The following is a 20,651-nucleotide window of genomic DNA, read 5'->3' as shown; positions in this document are numbered from 1 at the left end:
ACAGTTCTGTAGAGATGAAGTAGTCTTGTGATTTTTTCCCACACCTACATACATATATATATGTATATATACATATCTATGTATATACAGTATTTGCATTCATGTGTATATATGTATGTGTTTATATATGTATGTGTTTATATATGTATGTGTTTGTATATGTTTATATATGTATACTGTATATGTGTATATATGTTTATGTATATGTGTATATACTATATGTGTAATTGTATGTATGTAGGTGTGTATATAAGTCAGTTAGTTTTAGAGTAATCAATAGATAACTAATTGTACTTGGAAGTTGAGTTTCCATGGACGATGTTGAGATCCGCTTTTTGGATCCTCCACATATTATTGTTTATTGTTCCATTTTTATTTTCACTCTCCATCTGATCCTATTATTTCCTGTTTAAGTCGGTCACCATGGTAGCTTATCAGTTTTCACCTGTTTCTCACGGCCCTGCACACCTGTCCTCACTAATCACCTGCCTTATATAAGCCTGCATCTTTTGTTGTTCAGTCTGGGATCCAAATTTGCTTTCACGCAACGAGTTACGCCTGCACTCTGTCATCGTATGTATATTCTCGCTAGCTTTTCACGCTCAGCCATTTGTTTATTCCAGCTCCCATGCCGTATGTTTTGTTTTACTCTTTAATGTGTCTATGTGCCAGTTTAGTTCTCATTGTTGTATATCCTAGCTTTTATGCTAGCGTCCTTAGTTTGTTTTATTCTACTAGCACAAGCATTTTTGTTATATAGCTCTTTTTGTTATTTAAATAAATTGTGTATATCTTACCTTTGCTGTGTTCACTTGACGCATCCTCGAGGGAATCGAACCCGGCATCACAATGCCGAACCGGCGTAACAGACGAGGCTACAAGCTTTTGGCTGGGAAGGGAGGGCCTGTCCCACGGCTGGGGCACAGAGGAGCTCAGTTAATGCAAACTTTTTTTTTTTCATCAACAGTCACTTGTCAACATGTTATATAAACATAAAAGTGGAGCGGCAAAGCGCAAAGAAAGAGGATGGGGGGGGGAGCAAGAAAAAGCCAAATTATAAAAACTGTACACATTTTGTTGGTCCTCTTGGAGATAAACCCAATGTTGTTTACAGAGATTTAGGTCCACCAATAACACTAGCACAGATTCACAGGTAGCAATTCTAACAATCACTCCGCGATACACGTGTGATTTCGATGGAAAATAGCTGTTATTGTGTCATGATCTGTGGTCTGGATCATGTTTTTTATGTTGTCTAAGACTCCTTCGGTTCCTGTTTTTTGTGCACCCTTGTTTGTTTTAGTTACCATGGCTACTTTTTATTTCCACCTGCCTCTGATTAGTGTAAACCCGCTCACCTACTGCCCGAGCACTAATCAGAGGCATTATTTAAACCTGCCTTGCCCTCCAGTCAGGGCCGGGATATTGTTTGCTGTATGCTTTGTGCTATTCCCTGGATCCAGACTCCTGTCCCTGTTTGCTGTTTCCTGGTTTGTGTTTTCCTTGCCTTTTTTTGTACATTAAAACCATGTGTTCACGTACCAAGCCTGTCATCTCTGCATCTTGGGGTTTGTCACCACCACTGCGAGACATATTGTAGTAACCCAGCCGCCTATAAACAGTTTAAATATCTCCTTTCTCTCTCTGCACTATATTAGGGATGTTAGGGACTCAGAAATTGTGAGCTGCTTTAGGATAGAGCCAAACTTGATGCTTGACCAGCAGCCCTCCTTTTCCCCCCGTGCTGGACACTGGAACTGGAAGCAGCAGGTCCTCCCGCGCTACAGGTGACATGCAGACCGTGGATGATGAAAACGCTCCCCTGGCGTGTTTTAAAACTGATCGGGCCAATTTTACTTTAAAACAGCCAACCTTAAAAAATACACCATGAAATGGGCCCATGCAGATCCAAAGGTCTTTTTACCATCTAATAACGACAAACTTTTGACGAGAACAAGAAAGTTTGATCATATTACGCCTGTACTGGCTCACCTGCACTGGCTTCCTGTGCACTTAAGATGTGACTTTAAGGTTTTACTACTTACGTATAAAATACTACACGGTCTAGCTCCATCCTATCTTGCCGATTGTATTGTACCATATGTCTCGGCAAGAAATCTGCGTTCAAAGGACTCCGGCTTATTAGTGATTCCCAGAACCCAAAAAAAGTCTGCGGGCTATAGAGCGTTTTCCGTTCGGGCTCCAGTACTCTGGAATGCCCTCCCGGTAACAGTTTGAGATGCCACCTCAGTAGAAGCATTTAAGTCTCACCTTATAACTCATTTGTATACTCTAGCCTTTAAATAGACCTCCTTTTTAGACCAGTTGATCTGCCGTTTCTTTTCTTTTTCTCCTCTGTCCCACTGGAGGGGGTCTGGTTCGGTGGCTATGGATGAGGTGCTGGCTGTCCTGAGTCAGGACCCAGGATGGACTGCTCGTCCAGAATCGGGACCCAGAATGGACCGCTCACCTGTGTGTCGGCTGGGACATCTCTGCGCTGCTGATCCGCCTCCGCTTGGGATGGTTTCCTGCTGGCTCCACTGTGGAAGGGAGTCTCTCTGCTGTGTTGGATCCACTTTGGATTGGACTCTCACGGTTGTGTTGGATCCACTATGGATTGAACTTTCACAGTATCATTTTAGACCCGCTCGACATCCATTGCTTTGGTTCCCCTAGAGGAGGGTAGGGTGGTTGCCCACATATGCGGTCCTTTCCAAGGTTTCTCATAGTCATCATTGTCACCGACGTCCCACTGGGTGTGCGTTTTCCTTGCTCTTATGTGGATGTCGTTGTAGTTTGTTCAGCCCTTTGAGACACTAGTGATTTAGGGCTATATAAATAATCATTGATTGATTGATTGAGTGACAATCTAAAGTTGGGATAAAAACTTCCCCACAGCTGGATGTGCTATTCCCCCAAATTAGACTGCTGTTACTGTGAGCCTGGCTGGCTTTTTGCCAACCAAAGTGCATAGTCTACGAGCAATTTAACAGCACAAAATGACAAAGTTGCTCTCCGTGGTCCTGAAGTTTTTAAACCCTGTGTATCGTATTTCCTTGAATTGCCGCCGGGCCGCTAATTCATTTAGAACCTCTTCTCACTCCTGCGCTTACCAAAGGTATGCGGTAAAAGTAAGCATGCGCTAATTAGTTTAAAACCTCTTCTCACTCCGGCACTTACCAAAGGCATGCAGTAAAAATTTGAGTGTGATGTAAGCTTGGACCTTAAATCCTACTGAATAGCTCTTAATCTTCTTTCCTTTATGCGATTTCAAATTACCGGTATTGAAATCAGCCTCCTCCATTTTGAAAATGATGACAGGGGAAGTGTCACTCGTGACATCACGAGTTTGACCAGGCGGTAATACTAAGCATGTGCTAATTATTTTGGGAAGCGAGTTTGACCCGGCAGTAATTCAAGGCAGGCGCTTACTATATGCCCTGCGGCAATTCAAGGAAATACGGTATGCTGTTTGGGTTTAAATGGCCCGGTCATTTAAACAGTAGTTGACAGTTTTAAATGTGTCAAGGTTTAAGGCCTTTTAAAATTGTACCTGGATAGACTATTTAGTTCAGGGAAATATATACAAAACCCAAAACTAGTGAAGTTGGTACGTTGTGCAAATCACAAATAAAAAATGAATATAATGATTTCAAAATCTTGTTTCAACCTATATTGAGTTGCATGGACCGCAAAGACAAGATACTTAACGTTCAAACTTAGAAACTTCATTTTTTGCAAATATTAGTTCATTTGGATTTTGATGCCTGCAACAGTTTTCAAAAAAGCTGGCACAAGTGGCAAAAAAGACTTAGAAAGTTGAGAAATGCTTATCGAAGACTTATTTGGAACATCCCACAGGTGGGAACAGGTGGGTGCCATGATTGGGTATAAAAGCAGCTTCCATGAAATGCTCAGTCATTCACAAACAAGGATGGGGCGAGGGTCACCAATTTGTGAATAAATGCGTGAACAAATTCTCAAAAAGTATAAGAACAACATTTCTCAACAAGCAATTTGAGGATTTCACTATCTACGGTCCTTAAAATCATCAAAAGGTTCAGAGAATCTGGAGAAATCCCTGCACGTAAGCGGCAAGGCCAGAAACACCAACATTGAATGCCCATAACCTTTGACCGCTCAGGTCAGACACTGCATCAAAAAGTGAGATCAGTGTGTAAAGGATATCACCACATGGACTCAGGAACACTTCAGAAAACCACTCTCAGTAACTACAGTTTGTAGCTACATCTGTAAGTGCAAGTTAAAGCTCTACTATGCAAAGTGAAAGCCATTTATCAACAACACCCAGAAATGCCTCCGGCCTCGCTGGCCTCATCTAAGAAGGACTGAAGCGACGTGGAAAAGTATTCTGTGGTTTGACGAGTCCACATTTCAAATAGTTTTTGGACGTTGTGTACTCAGGACTAAAAGAGAAAAAGAAAGAGTGTTACAGGCGCAAAGTTCAAAAGCCAGCATCTGTGATTGTATGGGGGTGTATTAGTGCCCAAGGCATGGGTGACTTACACGTCTGTGAAGGCACCATTAATACTGAAAGGTACATACAGGTTTTGGAGCAACATATGTTGCCATCCAAGCAACGTTATCATGGACGCCCCTGCTTATTTCAGCAGGAAAATGCCAAGCCAAATTCTGCACATGTTACTACAGCGTGGCTTTTGAGTAAAAAAGTGCTAAAAAAAAAAAAGTACTAGACTGGCCTTCTTGTAGTCCAGACCTGTCTCCCGTTTAATATGTGTGGTGCATTATGAAGCCTAAAATACCACAACGGAGACCCTGGACTGTTGAACAACTTAAGCTGTACATCAAGCAAGAATGGGAAAGAATTCCACCTGTAAAGCTTCAAAAATGTATCTCCTCAGTTCCCAAACGTTTACTGAGTGTTGTTAAAAGGAAAGGCCATGTAACACTGTGGTAAAAATGCCCCTTGTATTTGCAGTCTATTCAATTAAATATAAGTTGAAATATATTGAATTATATTTTGGGGGAAAACCACATTATTGAAGACTTCAAAAAGCTATGTGTCACATACATTTTTTATAAAAGGTACTTACAAATGTTAACAAATACACACATCCAGAATAAAAGACAACAATAGAGACATTTATCGGTCAATGACTACATCACATCCATCCAAAACACATTGTCGGACGTCTCTACACAAAATAATGTTTTGGAATTGTGAGAGTTCATCTTCACTGCTTTAAAATACAGTATTTATGTCATGTTAAAAAAGGTACACATGTAAATAAACAAAATACAGATGCAAGTTTATACTCTGCTAAAACACCTCAAATACAAACCCTGTTTCCATATGAGTTGGGAAATTGTGTTAGATGTAAATATAAACGGAATACAATGATTTGCAAATCATTTTCAACCCATATTCAATTGAATGCACTTCAAAGACAAGATATTTGATGTTCAAACTCATAAACTTTAGTTTTTTCTTTTGCAAATAACAATTAACTTATAATTTAATGGCTGCAACACGTGCCAAAGTAGTTGGGAAAGGGCATGTTCACCACTGTGTTACATCACCTTTTCTTTTAACAACACTCAATAAACATTCGGGAACTGATGAAACTAATTGTTGAAGCTTTGAAAGTGGAATTCTTTCATATTCTTGTTTTATGTAGAGCTTTAGTCGTTCCAACAGTCCGGGGTCTCCGCTGTCGTATTTTACGCTTCATAATGTGCTACACATTTTCGATGGGAGACAGGTCTGGACTGCAGGCGGGCCAGGAAAGTACTCCCACTCTTGTCACTATTGTCTTGCTGAAATAAGCAGGGGCGTCCATGAAAGAGACGGCGCATAGATGGCTTAGATGTATTAATGGTGCCTTCACAGTTGTGTAAGTTACCCATTCCTTGGGCACTAATGCACCCTCATACCACCACAGATGCTGGCTTTTGAACTTTGCGTCGATAACAGTCTGGATGATTCGCTTACCCTTTGGTCCGGATGACACAATGTCGAATATTTCCCCAAAAAATTTGAAATGTGGACTCGTCAGACCACAGAACATTTTTCCACTTTGCTTCAGTCCATCTTAGATGATCTCGGGCCCAGAGAAGCCGGCGGCGTTTCTGGATGTTGTTGATAAATGGCTTTTGCTTTGCATAGTAGAGCTTTAACATGCACTTACAGATGTAGTGATAAACTGTATTTAGTGACAGTGGTTTTCTGAAGTGTTCCTGAGCCCATGTGGGGATATCCTTTAGAGATTGATGTCAATTTTTGATACAGTGCCGTCTGAGGGATCGAAGGTCACGGTCATTCGATATTGGTTTCGGGCCGTGCTGCTTACATGGAGTGATTTCTCCAGATTCTCTGAACCTTTTGAGGATACTATGGACGGTAAATGTTGAAATCCCTAAATGTCTTGCAATTGCACTTTGAGAAACGTTGTTCTGTTTGACTATTTGCTCACGCAGTTGTGGACAAAGGGGTGTACCTCGCCCCGTCCTTTCTTGAGAAGGACTGGGCATTTTTTGGGAAGCTGATTTTATACCCAATCATGGCACCCACCTGTTCCCAATTAGCCTGCACACCTGTGGGATGTTCCAAATAAGTATTTGATGGGCATTCCTCAATTTTATCAGTATTTATTGGCACCTTTCCCATCTTCTTTGTCACGTGTTGCTGGCATCAAATTCTAAAGTTATTATTTCCCCCAAAAAAAGTTTATCAGTTTGAACATCAAATATGTTGTCTTTGTAGCATATTCAACTGAATATGGGTTGAAAATGATTTGCAAATCATTGTATTCTGTTTATATTTACATCTAACACATCTCCCCAACTCATATGGAAACGGGGTTTGTACATGACTAGTAGGGGTGTAACAATACATGTATTTAGAAGTGGATTTATTTCGGTATGCAACATTCAGTTCGATACTGAGACATACCCATTTCCCACAAAGTTTACGTAAGTTCTAAATAAATGACCTTCTGCATGTTCCTCTATAGCAGTGTTTTTCAACCACTGTGCTGCGGCACACCGGTGTACCGTGGGACATTGTCTGGTGTGCCGTGGGAGATGATGTAATTTCACCTAATTGGGTTAAAAATATTTTTTGCAAACCAGTCTCTGTGCTTTCTAGAGATCGGCAGAGTAACCATGTAATACTCTTCCATATCAGTAGGTGGCAGCAGGTAGCTAATTGCTTGTTTACCTGTATCTCATCTTTTTTGTAAGGGGCGCTGGAAGCCGGCAGACCCGTCAGCGATCCTGTTCTGTCTCTCTGTGATGTTTGTCTGATTTTGAATGGGATTGTGCTGAAATTTTTAATTTTCCTGAAGGAACTCTCCTGAAGGATTAAATAAAGTACTATCTAATCTAATCTAATCTAACCAAAAATAAACAAACGGTGAGTGCTGCTAAGAAAAGGCATTGAAGCTTAGGGATGGCTATGCAAAAGGAAGCTAATACTGAACTGGCTGCAAAGTAAACAAAAACAGAATACTGGACGACAGCAAAGACTTACACCGTGTGTAGCAGCAGATGGCGTCCACAAAGTACATCCGTACATGACATGACAATTAACAACAAAATAGGAGCGCAAGACAAGAATTAAAACTAGACTACACACAGGAAAACACCAAAAAAACTCAAAATAAGTCACATCGCGTGACTTATTTTGGTGGTGACAGTACACCTACTTTGAGACAAGAGCTATAGTGATGCGTGCTTGGTTATGGTTGAAAGTCATAAACAACAATTGTGACAACGACTTTTTAACTGTACATGAGTTTCGTTTTTTTAATGATTTCTGCTGGTGGTGTGTTTTCGGAATTTTTCAACACAAAAAATGTGCCTTGGCTCAAAAAAGGTTGAAAAACACTGCTCTATAGTGTCAAGGTAATTTTTAACTTCAGCTAGGATACTTGTATTTATTGGAGATTTATCTGCCAGTAGTTTGCAGTTTTTAAAGTAAAATATATATATTTTTAATACTTAACAGTTTTATATATTTCATTTTGTTCTCTTACAGTACCCGAAGTGAACCCCACCATGACCTTAAAACTGAGGTATGTTAATAACAGCAAGAGGAGCACTTTTGTCCAGCTGTAGTACAGTACGTGGCGAAGGAGCAGAAAAAAAAATGAAGTGTGGGTACCGGCTTCATCCACCATTTCCTCACGTTACGACTTGAAAGAAGTGTCAGTGAGTTGCAAAAATGAGGAACGGTGGAGTTTGTTTGTGAAAATGTCCACATCAGAAGTCCTGGTGCCATCATTCACTGGGTTGATCTGGAAAACAGAAAACAAACACGAGGGTTTTATTTTCCCGCTTGATTTTAACATTTAACATTTAGCCAGGCAAAGCCGCGAATAAGCCACAACCTCAGTCTCTTCAGCGTCCATACTGACAGGTAATAATGAGGGGCGGCATGAAACCTATAAGCAAACGCTTGTTAGGTTTGTGAGCACATTTTGAGATTCTTTACAGCCATTTTTGAGTTACTGTCAGTTTACAAAAACTTTCATAGAGTGCTAAATAAATTACATTGCGAATGCATTGAATGAATTGCGATTATATTCTGATAACCATCATATATTCCACGTACCGTATTTCGATGAATTGCCGCCGGGGCGCTAATTATTTTAAAACCTCTTCTCACTCCTGCGCTTACCAAAGGCATGCGGTAAAGGAAAGCATTCGCTAATTTTCAAAACCTCTTTTCACTCTGGCGCTTACCAAAGGCATGCAGTAAAAAATTGAGTGTGATGTAAGGATACCATCATGAAAAGCACATTTAATTAAAAAAAAACGTTATTATGGTCTTACCTTTACTTATAAATGGAGTCCATGCCAGCTCCTTTTGATCAAAAGCATCGATAACTTGTTTATAGAAGTCTTCCTTATCTTTCTTCAGTTTTAAAAGTCTCTCTGTCTCGATGGAGATCTTCCTTTATTACCTCCTGCTTTGATTGAAAGTCCAGTTTAGAAAACTGCTGTCAGACCGCTGCTATCAGTTAGCTCGGCTCCTCACGTGCGGGCGACGACAGAATTACCCTCGTACAACTCCCCCTCCCGTTCTGCTCCGTGGGTGATCTCTTTATCCCACCGCTGCCACCATGAAGTGTTATTGTATAAATAATACACTGGGTATATAGGACTGGAACATGCTTTATTTCAGCCCAGTTGTTTACATAGCCAGCATAGGAGTGTTACATCCTAAAAGGTCCGTCGTGCACCCCGCGCGTCATATCCGTCCCAGCACATATCACGTCACTCGTTGTCACTTCTTCTGCAGCCGAGTAGTCGCAAGAAGGATCACTAGCGCCCTCTACCACCAGGAGGCGGGAGTCATATAATGACTCATATTTGACACACGCAGCTACGGTATATTAATAAACATAGCTGCTTACTGTTCTTTTTAGCATACCGGTATTCAATAGCTTGGACCTAAATCCTACTGAATAGTTCTTAATATTCTTCCCTTTATGTGATTTAAAATTACCGGTATTGAAATCAGCCTCCTCCTTTTTGAAAATGATGACAGGGGAAGTGTCACTCGTGACGTCAGGAGTTTGACCAGGCCGTAATACTAAGCATGGGCTAATTATTTTGCGAAGCGAATTTGACCCGGCAGTAATTCAAGGCAGGCGTATACTATATGCCCGGCGGCAATTCAAGGAAATGCGGTATTAATGGAGAAAGACTCACTAAATGTATATGTTGCTTGCTATTTTGCTCATTTATTCATCTCAGCACAAGCTAAGTAGATCAGATGTGCATGTTCTATCAAGTTTGTAAATATTTTGATACACACAAACCCTGTGTGTATAATTTCACTTTCATGTACTGTTCAGTTCTGATGAAAATGGCATTTGGATTCCATCGAATCATCTCTTCCATTAGTCTCTCCTTTTATCTAGGCTGTCATTTTATTTGCTAAGCTGGGGCCCAGCATTTACAGAAAACTGAATTATTAATTGGTTATTTATTCAATTTTATCAAAGATGATTTCTGTTTTGAGCTTTTTCCTGTTCCAATACTATTTATTGTATTTAGTATGTTCCAGCTTCTTTGAATATTAGAGATTTGCTGGTCCAGTTGTTTATGATAATCCCTTTTATGTATTCTTATAACAGTTTTTGGCTTCACGGTGGCAGAGGGGTTAGTGTGTCTGCCTCACAATACGAAGGTCCTGAGTAGTCCTGGGTTCAATCCTGGGCTCGGGATCTTTCTGTGTGGAGTTTACATGTCCTCCCTGTGAATGCGTGGGTTCCCTCCGGGTACTCCGGCTTCCTCCCACTTCCAAAGACATGCACCTGGGGATAGGTTGATTGGCAACACTAAATAGGCCCTAGTGTGTGAATGTGAGTGTGAATGTTGTCTGTCTATCTGTGTTGGCCCTGCGATGAGGTAGCGACTTGTCCAGGGTGTACCCCGCCTTCCGCCCGATTGTAGCTGAGATAGGCACCAGCGCCCCCCGCGACCCCAAAGGGAATAAGCGGTAGAAAATTGGATGGATAACAGTTTTCAAATTTAGTTGTCATATCAATTTTGATATTCCTTACTTTTTTATTTATTTTTCTTTACATTCTTTTTCTATTCCATAAGTCAGTGGTTTTCAAATTTTATTTCACCAGGTACCACCTCAAAAAACACTTGGCTCTTCAAGTACCACCATAATCACTAACAATAACATTTTTTTTTCCAAGATGGCGCTGCTGTAGTGGCTGCTGTTAGCAGGAGCTCTGTGCTCTTGTGTCATCCTTTTGTGTTTCCCTCTTGTTTTCATGTGTTATTATATTTTCTTGCCTTTTAGTCCGGGACCCTTTGGGACTGTGTGACAAGGGGTGGCACTTTCGTGACCTCTGTGGTGCTTTTTTTGCGGACTTCTGGATCTGCCTCCCGGGAGCCTTTTGGCCATGGAGACCAGCTGCTGGGTGTCTGCCACACCGGAGTCAGTTTGGAGGGATTGGAGGAGATGCGGATGAGGGGACAGGGCTGCGGAGCTAGCAGTGAGCGCTGGGACGGAGAGGCTTCGCGGTGTCTTGGCTGGGTGAGCAGGTGTCGGACACTTCAGTCACCTAGGACGTATCCTCGCTCATCCATGCGGACTGGACACTGGTCGAGAGTTGAGTCGGCTGTCTTGGTTGCTTTGTTGGGTCTGCTCCTGTCTCTGGCCATGCTCCCTCCACCCCAGCGGACGATGGGGTGGAACAACGCAGAGGCCACCACAGTGGATATGTTTCTTTTACTTTTTATCCATAGCTGTATGTAAAAGTGTCTGGTTGTATCTGCTGCTTTAATGTCTTTAATGTCCTCTGTGTTCTTTGATGTTTGATGTTTCCCTCTTACACACATGTAAGAGGGATGTATTCTATGGCTATGAGTTGTTTTTTTCCCTTGGCCTCAGTCTGCACCCCCTCTCCAGGGCCCAGGCTAAGACAGATTTTATTTTTATTTATTTATTTATTTTTAAAAAAACATTTTTAATCCCCCCACCCCCCTGTTTACCTGTATCTCACCTTTTTTGTAAGGGGCGCTGGAAGCCGGCAGACCCGTCAGCGATCCTGTTCTGTCTCCCTGTAATGTTTGTCTGATCTTGAACGGGATTGTGCTGAAAATTTTAATTTTCCTGAAGGAACTCTCCTGACGGAATAAATAAAGTACTATCTATCTATCTATGAAATACAGTAGTGTAGAAGACCTAAGTACTCATTTGTTATTTAACAAGTATATTTTATATCTTTGGCAATTGGAACATTACACAAAGTTTTGAACGCTATCACTGTCATCCCAGTATTTAGTTTTAGTTTCTGATTAAAATGCTGACTATAATACTCCTGACGTTGTGGTTTACCTGCTCATGCATGATGTCTGACAGCTCCCGGGTCAGGTCCCTGTAGTTGGCCTTCATTTCATCCTGATACTCCTGCTGATCCTCTTTGATCAGCCGTTCGTTTACAGCCAGTGCTTGGCCACAGGCCTCCACAAAATGCCTGAAAAATGATGAGTCAAACATTAATAGCCCAATGGAAGCCGCTGTGAAACCATTAACACTGAAATACAGTGTCTCATATATGCAGGTGTTGTTCTTCTGCCCGAACCTGAAAACTTCTTTTAGCTGTTTGACCTTGTTGTCCGGATATTTTTTGGCGCAGGTGTCATCCAAGAAGGCTCTGGCATAGGCAAGAGGACCTGCATTGACCTGGGGGATACATTTATTGATATTCACATTATACAGTTAGATACTTCAAAGACGTGTTGGGGCATGACGTGTACCTGAACACAGATACTGCCTTGAAGTTTGAGCTGCAGGCGGATCATATCCACGTCGGTGGCCGAGCACAAGAGTCTCAGCTCAGCTACCTTGGCGGTCATCTCATCTATGGCGACCTCTATGGGGCTCAGGTCGCTGTGGTGTTGGTACATGACTGCAATGCGCTTCTTGACGTAAGGGAAGCAGTGGGTGGCTAAGTGGTGACAGAACATGGAAAGTCAATGTGTTTTGGGGGAAAATACAATTTTTAGACTCTCAGCTATGATTTTTTGATTATGACTCAAGTACTCATTCGGGCTGCGCAGATGGATCTGAATATTAACAATACCAAGGGTAAAATTATTATGGGATTGATATTAGCGCGATGAGATTGATTATTTACAAAACCCGTTTCCATATGAGTTGGGAAATTGTGTTAGGTGTAAATACAATGATTTGCAAATCATTTTCAACCCATATTCAATTGAATGTACTACAAAGACAAGTTATTTGATGTTCAAACTCATAAACTTTATTTTTATTTCGCAAATAATAATTAACTTAGAATTTCATGGCTGCAACACATGCCAAAGTAGTTGGGAAAGGGCATGTTCACCACTGTGTTACATCACCTTTTCTTTTAACAACACTCAATAAATGTTTGGGAACTGAGGAAACTAATTGTAGAAGCTTTGAAAGTGAAATTATTTCCCATTCTTGTTTTATGTAGAGCTTCAGTCGTTCAACAGTCTGGGTTCTCCGCTGTCGTATTTTACGCTTCATAATGCGCCACCCATTTTTGATGAGAGACAGGTCTGGACTGCAGGCGGGCCAGGAAAGTATCCACACTCTTTTTTTACAAAGCCACGCTGTTGTAACACGTGGCTTGGCATTGTCTTGCTGAAATAAGCAGGAGCATCCATGATAACGCTGCATGAATGACAACGTATGTTGCTCCAAAACCTGTATGGACCTATTAGCATTAATGGTGCCTTCACAGATGTGTAGGTTAGCCATGCCTTGGGCGCTAACACACCCCCATACCATCACAGATACTGACATTTGAATTTTGCGCCTAGAACAATCCGGATGGTTCTTTTCCTCTTTGTTGTGGAGGACACGACGTCCACAATTTCCAAAAACAATTTAAAATGAGGTCTCGCCAGACCACAGAACACTTTTCCACTTTGCATCAGTCCATCTTAGATGATCTCGGGCCCAGAGAAGCCGGCGACGTTTCTGGATGTTGTTGATATATGGCTTTCGCTTTGCATAGTAGAGCTTTAACTTGCACTTACAGATGTAGCGACAAACTGTATTTAGTGACAGTGGTTTTCTGAAGTGTTCCTGAGCCCATGTGGTGATATCCTTTAGAGATTGATGTCGGTTTTTGATACAGTGCCTTCTGAGGGATCGAAGGTCACGGTCATTCAATGTTGGTTTCCGGCCATGCCGTTTACGTGGAGTGATTTCTCCAGATTCTCTGAACCTTTTGATGATATTATGGACCGTAGATGTTGAAATCCCTAAATTTCTTGCAATTGCACTTTGAGAAACGTTGTTCTTAAACTGTTTGACTATTTGCTCATGCAGTTGTGGACAAGGGGTGTACCTCGCCCCATCCTTTGTTGTGAAAGACTGAGCATTTTTTGGGAAGGTGTTTTTACACCCAATCATGGCACCCACCTGTTCCCAATTAGCCTGCACACCTGCGGGATCTTCCAAATAAGTGTTTGATGAGCATTCCTCAACTTTATCAGTATTTATTGCCACCTTTCCCAACTTCTTTGTCACGTGTTGCTGGCATCAAATTCTAAAGTTAATGATTAGAAAAAAAAATGTTATCAGTTTGAACATCAAATAGCTTGTCTTTGTAGCATATTCAACTGAATATGGGTTGAAAATGATTTGCAAATCATTGTATTCCGTTTATATTTACATCTAACACAATTTCTCAACACATATGGAAACGGGGTCTGTAGATTTTTCCGAATTTTTCTTTTGTATGTCTGTTTTTTGTTGTGTTTCTTATGTTACATGGTTTGTATTATATTATGTTATGTTTATTTTGTTATTTTCACATACTTGTATATTGTTTATAAACTCAGGGAATAAGTTCCTTGACAGAAGTGGGAATTAGCCCAATATTAGTTTTTTATTTTTCCACTATACTGACTTGATTTTGCTCAAACAATCGTATGCAATAAACTTGTAGTTTATTCTATTCAGACAAGATTTGTCACGCCAATGGATTATGTTTCGTTTTGGTCATGTTATGTTTAGTTTTTTGGGACACTCAGTTCTGTTTTGCACTTCCTGGTTTGTTTTTGTTACCATGACAACTCATTAGTTTCCACCTTGTCTCCAAGTCACGCCCCGGTCCTCGGTTCTCACACCTGCTAGTTAATTATCACTGCTAGTGTTTAAGCCAAAGTCACCTGATAGTCAGTCTGGCAACTTCCCACTTTACCCACATCTCCATGTACCTACCTTCATGCCTTGCTGTTCGTTTTTTGACCACGCCACGTAAGTTTTGGTATTTATGCCTCAGTGCAAGTTTTGTTTTTTCATGCCACAGTGCAAGTGTTTTTGTTTCATGTTTGTAGTTTGCAGCATTTATGCTAGTCTTTTGTTTTTCAATAGCCAAGTTCGTTTTCCGCCCTTGTGCGCGCCCTCTGTTTGCCTTTTGTTGTAGTCTGTTTGTTTAGTAATAAATCATTATGTACTTACATTCACGCCTGGCCCGTGCAAACATCCTCTGCGTCGTAGAAACAACTTAAGTCCAAATCCATGTTTGACAAGATTTAGACATAAAAGATGTTTCTTTTACCTTGACGTTTTTCATTTGTCATTTTCAGTTTTCTGCCGCCTGATGGTCTTTGAGGGAGGAAGTACCAGGTGAGACAGGCCTGCTCCCTCGTCCCAAATTAACTTTGCCCTGGGCGTGCTCCCCTTTTTTTCCATATCCTTTCTAATACATCTTTTGTAAGTTTCAGTCCTAATGCGCTGTCCTTTTTGTTGTTATTTATTTTGTCAATCTTGTCTGATTTCCTTTACTGGCTGTGTTTTCTCAGGTGAAAATCCTCTGAGTTGATTTCTCCGACACAAACACACATAACTTTGATCTGTAATGACTGTTCAATTAATGTTCAACCTACTGGTGAGAATGGTCCGTCGTTTACACTGCTCCTCCACAAAACCCTGCTTTTTGCCCGACGCCGTAAAAGGTGTCTCAAACACGAAACGACGGATGTTGTGACTTTTCTCGAAGTCGGTTTTTCTCTCTCCCAACTCCTTGTCATCGAGGTATGGTACGACATGCGTCACCTGGATGTAGGCATACTTTGAGTCCAGGTCCTTTGGGTTCACCTGTGTATGGAAAAGTCCTTTACTGACAAAAGTATTAGGACATCTGCTATTACATCTTCAAGAAATGAACATGAAAATATTGAGTTGTGCTTCCTCTGCTAGAAAGCCCAAAACCAGTGAAGTGGGCACTTTGTGTAATTCATAAATAAAACAGAATACAATTATTTTCAAATCCTTTTCAACTTATATTGAATTGAATACACTGCAAAGACAAGATATGTAATGTTTGAACTGAGAAACTTGTTTAGTTTTTTTTTGCAAATAATCATTAACTTAGAATTTAATGGCAGCAACACATTGCAAAAAAGTTTGCACAGGAGCATTTTTACCACTGTGCTAAATGGCCTTTCCTTTTAACAACACTTACTAAAAGTAGTTCCTCGGCGTTAGCTCTTATAATAACAATGTTGCTAACAGTTGGGTAATATGCAAGTCACGACATGTACATGGAGCATTATTGGCGTTTTTTTTAGAGGGATTTATTTGCAGATTATCTGACTCCCATTATCTACATATACTACAATTTAAAATGTATGTTATGTATATTACAATTTAAAAATGTACAAAAAAGAAAAAAATATGTGTGCTCTTGTCTCACATTGAAATTTGTAATATATATGCAACATTCCGGACGGCTTCGAGGCGATTCTAGACCACCATACGCCGCCTCAGGAGGGGGAAGCAGTGCACTGTTAACCGCAGGTCGGGCGGGTGACATGAGAAAAAAATGTATTTTAAATAGATTCGGGCGGGTGGCGGTTGAACCAATTCGGAAATATATATATACATAGTTAAATGTTGTTACCCACATACGAAAAATGAGCAACACTCTTTGAAACAGTCAATTGTTCCTCAGGCACTGCAGCACAACACAACCCAACACAACAGAAGAAGAAGAAAAAAGGAAAAAGACAAGTGCCGCAAGTGAGCGCTCCTTCAGCGCAGCAGGGCGCATTTTAGAAGCCAGGCGCTCTCGCCTGAATCCTGGCACTGTAGATGCCATTTTATTCCTGCATAGTGCTAACAAAAACAAAAGTAAGTAGACATATGGTTGGATATGTTCAACGAATTAGTCTACGTTACCTATCAATCAATAAATCAATGTTTACTTATATAGCCCTAAATCACTAGTGTCTCAAAGGGCTGCACAAACCACTACGACATCCTCGGTAGGCCCACATAAGGGCAAGGAAAACTCACACCCAGTGGGACATCGGTGACAATGATGACCCAGTGGGACGTCGGTGACAATGATGACTATGAGAACCTTGGAGAGGAGGAAAGCAATGGATGTCGAGCGGGTGCTATACCAAATAAGCCCATATCTAACCTATATTGAGTTTGGTCAGCTGAATAATTATGATGGTTACGTGTTGTTTGGGCGCACTACAATGCAAAGGAATTAAGGCAATTGCGTTGTTTATTGTTTTTGTTTTATTTATTCGAGATATACTACTGTGTGGTAATTATTTGGCCTCGCTTTCCAGTGAAGCACATCTCCGATTGGCTACAATGTAAGGCTATTTAGCCTGCTTTGTTTCTTTGCGACCGTCTATTTTCATTATAATTCAAGTTTGATGATTAAATGCAGTCTGATGGGTTTGATTTCCCCCCTTCAGCTATTTGCCTTGGCCAATAAGTTGCAGGTAATTTATTATTAGTATTTATTTAATGTATTTTTGTTTCAATAGGGATGACACATATGTGATTGTATAATTTAAGTTTGTGCGCGTGATTGACAGCCTAAGGCTTTTGAGGCACATTTTTTATTTAGTTTTTTATTTCAACTTAAAAACGTATGAGCCCATGGCTATGCCTTTAACATAGGCTATGTGTTTATCTTTATTTTCCTGCCTGTCATCGACAATGGAGATTGTCTGATATTTTGTCATGGCTGCAGATCAATCAATAAAAGGTTCATCTTTGTCGCGAAATTGTTCACTGTTTCACTGTGCACCCCGCCCTCGTCCCTATTTGAGCATTATAACGTTAACAAGTTAATATTCATTGAAATAAATTCAGATTTTTTTTTTTACCTAACGAAAATATAGGCCTAGTCTTTCTAAAACATTCTTTTAACTTCTTAAAAGCATTGTTCTGCTTGCTGCAACTGCGCACACAAAGTGTGAGTTACGCACTCCTGATCTGAGGGCATTGGCAACAATAGTCAACACTTTCTTAACGGAAATGACAATAATATTATAATAATGATAAATAATATCACGCATTAATATCTCTTAGCCACTAATGCGTGGCCAAGAGATATTAATGCGTGGCCCGCATTGAATGTCTCTGCTGCATTGGATCAGTCTCCTTTCTTTAACAGGCAAAAGCTTTCTAACCTCACTAATGCCTTGCATCGTTTATATTAGATATATAACAACGGGTGGGTGGCGGGCGGGTGTGGTTTTGATTAAATGTTGGTCGGGTGGATGGCGGGTGGATGACGAATTTTGTGATGCGGTTGCGGATGAAATAATTGCCTATCCGCGCATCTCTACCGTGTATGGTGCGGATGGTGTTCTGCTGACTTCGACTGCGGATGTTGTGGATCGGTGGAGGGAATATTTCGAAGACCTCCTCAATCCCACCAACACGTCTTCCTATGAGGAAGCAGTGCCTGGGGCATCTGTGGTGGGCTCTCTTATTTCTGGGGCTGAGGTTGCTGAGGTAGTTAAAAAGCTCCTCGGCGGCCAGGCCCCGGGAGTAGATGAGATCCGCCCGGAGTTCCTTAAGGCTCTGGATGCTGTGGGGCTGTCTTGGTTGACAAGACTCTGCAGCATCGCGTGGACATCGGGGGCGGTACCTCAGGATTGGTAGACCGGGGTGGTGGTCCCTCTCTTTTAGAAGGAGGACCGGAGGGTGTGTTCCAACTATCACGGGATCACACTCCTCAGCCTTCCTGGTAAGGTTTATTCAGGTGTACTAGAGAGGACGCTACGCCGGATAGTCAAACCTCGGATTTAGGAGGAACAGTGTGGTTTTCGTCCTGGTCGTGGAACTGTGGACCAGCTCTATACTCTCGGCAGGGTTCTTGAGGGTGCATCGGAGTTTGCCCAACCAGTCTACATGTGCTTTGTGGACCTGGAGTAGGCATTCGACCGTGTCCCTCGGGAAGTCCTGTGAAGACTGCTCAGAGAGTATGTGGTACCGGACTGTCTTATTGTGGCGGTCCGCTCCCTGTATGATCAGTGTCGGAGCTTGGTCCGCATTGCTGGCAGTAAGTCGGACACGTTTCCAGTGAGGGTTGGACTCCGCCAAGGCTGTCCTTTGTCACCGATTCTGTTCATAACTTTTATGGACAGAATTTCTAGGCGCAGTCAAGGCGTTGAGGGGTTCCGGTTTAATGGCCGCGGGATTAGGTCTCTGCTTTTTGCAGATGTAGTCCTGATGGCTTCATCTGGCCGGAATTTTCAGCTCTCACTGGATCGGTTTGCAACCGAGTGTGAAGCGACCGGAATGAGAATCAGCACCTACAAGTCCGAGTCCATGGTTCTCTCCCGGAAAAGGGTGGAGTGCCATCTCCGGGTTGGGGAGGAGACCCTGCCCCAAGTGGAGGAGTTCAAGTACCTAGGAGTCTTGTTCACAAGTGGGGGAAGAGTGGATCGTGAGATCTACAGGCGGATCGGTGCGGCGTCTTCAGTAATGCGGACGTTGTATCGATCCAGTGTGGTGAAGAAGGAGCTGAGCCGGAAGGCAAAGCTCTCAATTTACCGGTCGATCTACGTTCCCATCCTCACCTATGGTCATGAGCTTTGGGTCATGACTGAAAGGATAAGATCACGGGTACAAGCGGCCGAAATGAGTTTCCTCCGCCGAGTGGCAAGGCTCTCCCTTAGAGATAGGGTGAGAAGCTCTGTCATCCGAGAGGAGCTCAAATTAAAGCCGCTGCTCCTCCACATTGAGAGGAGCCAGATGAGGTGGTTCGGGCATCTGGTCAGGATGCCACCCGAACGCCTCCCGAGGGAGGTGTTTAGGGTACGTCCAATCGGTAGGAGGCCACAGGGAAGACCCAGGAAACGTTGGTAAAGACTATGTCTCCATGCTGACCAGGAAAAGCCTCAGGATCCTCCGGGAAAAGCTAGATGAAGTGGCTGGGGAAAGGGAAGTCTGGGCTTCCCTGCTTAGGCTGCTGCCCCCACGACCCGACCTCGGATAAGCGGAAGAAGATGGATGGATTCCAAGAAGAGTGCAGTTCCCATTTATTAGTATTAGTGTTTATAAGGACAAAGCCATGTGTCCATATGATACATATTTAAATTTGTCACATTGACATTTGTCAATCTTTAGTCCAAATAATCAGCATCATGACCATTGTCAATGTACTGCAAGTAACCCAGGTTGGAGATTACTTGACTGGACTCTGCTCTACAAACCTACCATAACTTTTCTAAACGTGTTACTTCTAATCATTTGTGAGTAAGGCTCAACAGAAAATGTGTTCTCACTTTGCCAGAGTCATGGACGATCTTGACATACTCTTGGCCAAATTTGTTGGAGTAGAGTTTCAAGAGCCTCTGGGAAACCTCAGACAGAGGTGTGAATTTTGGCTCCTTGTAGATGTATTCTTTGCCATCTTCATCCTCAAAGAAGCCCTACAGGTAAGCATAAGTTGGTCAGAAAACGCTGTTATTAGAAATGTCTATTTCCAAGACCATTTACAACCGTTAAAGTTTGAGCTAGCAGAATGATCCTGCAATGACAAAAGACAACATGCTACATACTTAACGCAGTCTTGAAATACATCAGAAAGGAAAATGTTGATCAAAAAAATCTTAGCCAAAATAGTAATTAAATAATGCTGTGTAATGACAATTACCTGTCCAAAAAAAGCCACTCTAAAGTACGTCCCCAGCAGACGTTTGCCAGTATGCATCACTTCCAAAACTTTAGAGTAGGCACGGTGGAGGGTGTCATACAGGTGTGTCAGTTTCTGCCGCACAAAAACACAAACATTAATATTTTGTTAAACTGTCGTCATACATTGGAGAAAATAAGTATACAGATATATGTTTACCCCATTACAAAGCCATTG

General features: G+C 41.8%; 2 protein-coding genes across 4 annotated transcripts in view; both read right to left on the bottom strand.

The window, feature by feature from the left end:
- The window catches only part of slc15a1b (solute carrier family 15 member 1b), a 41,134-nt gene extending 32,960 nt beyond the window's left edge, over positions 1-8,174 (bottom strand). Inside the window, exons 1-2 of the mRNA XM_061904744.1 lie at positions 8,147-8,174; positions 798-915 (exon numbers count right to left, since the gene is read on the bottom strand). The gene's annotated coding sequence lies outside the window, so the exon portion shown is untranslated. The remainder of the gene's footprint in view (positions 1-797; positions 916-8,146) is intronic.
- LOC133555186 (dedicator of cytokinesis protein 9-like) overlaps positions 5,040-20,651 on the bottom strand; it is a 141,290-nt gene continuing 125,678 nt past the window's right edge. For all 3 annotated transcript variants that reach the window (XM_061904741.1, XM_061904742.1, XM_061904743.1), the window contains exons 46-52: positions 20,436-20,549; positions 20,065-20,211; positions 15,406-15,616; positions 12,271-12,461; positions 12,096-12,196; positions 11,849-11,987; positions 5,040-8,279 (exon numbers count right to left, since the gene is read on the bottom strand). In XM_061904741.1, coding sequence (XP_061760725.1) covers positions 8,172-8,279; positions 11,849-11,987; positions 12,096-12,196; positions 12,271-12,461; positions 15,406-15,616; positions 20,065-20,211; positions 20,436-20,549 — 1,011 coding nt within the window. In that variant the 3' untranslated portion in view covers positions 5,040-8,171. The remainder of the gene's footprint in view (positions 8,280-11,848; positions 11,988-12,095; positions 12,197-12,270; positions 12,462-15,405; positions 15,617-20,064; positions 20,212-20,435; positions 20,550-20,651) is intronic.

This window comes from Nerophis ophidion, linkage group LG06, assembly GCF_033978795.1.
Source record: "Nerophis ophidion isolate RoL-2023_Sa linkage group LG06, RoL_Noph_v1.0, whole genome shotgun sequence".
Taxonomy (NCBI): Eukaryota; Metazoa; Chordata; class Actinopteri; order Syngnathiformes; family Syngnathidae; genus Nerophis; species Nerophis ophidion.
This window is presented reverse-complemented; position numbering and strand designations above follow the sequence as displayed.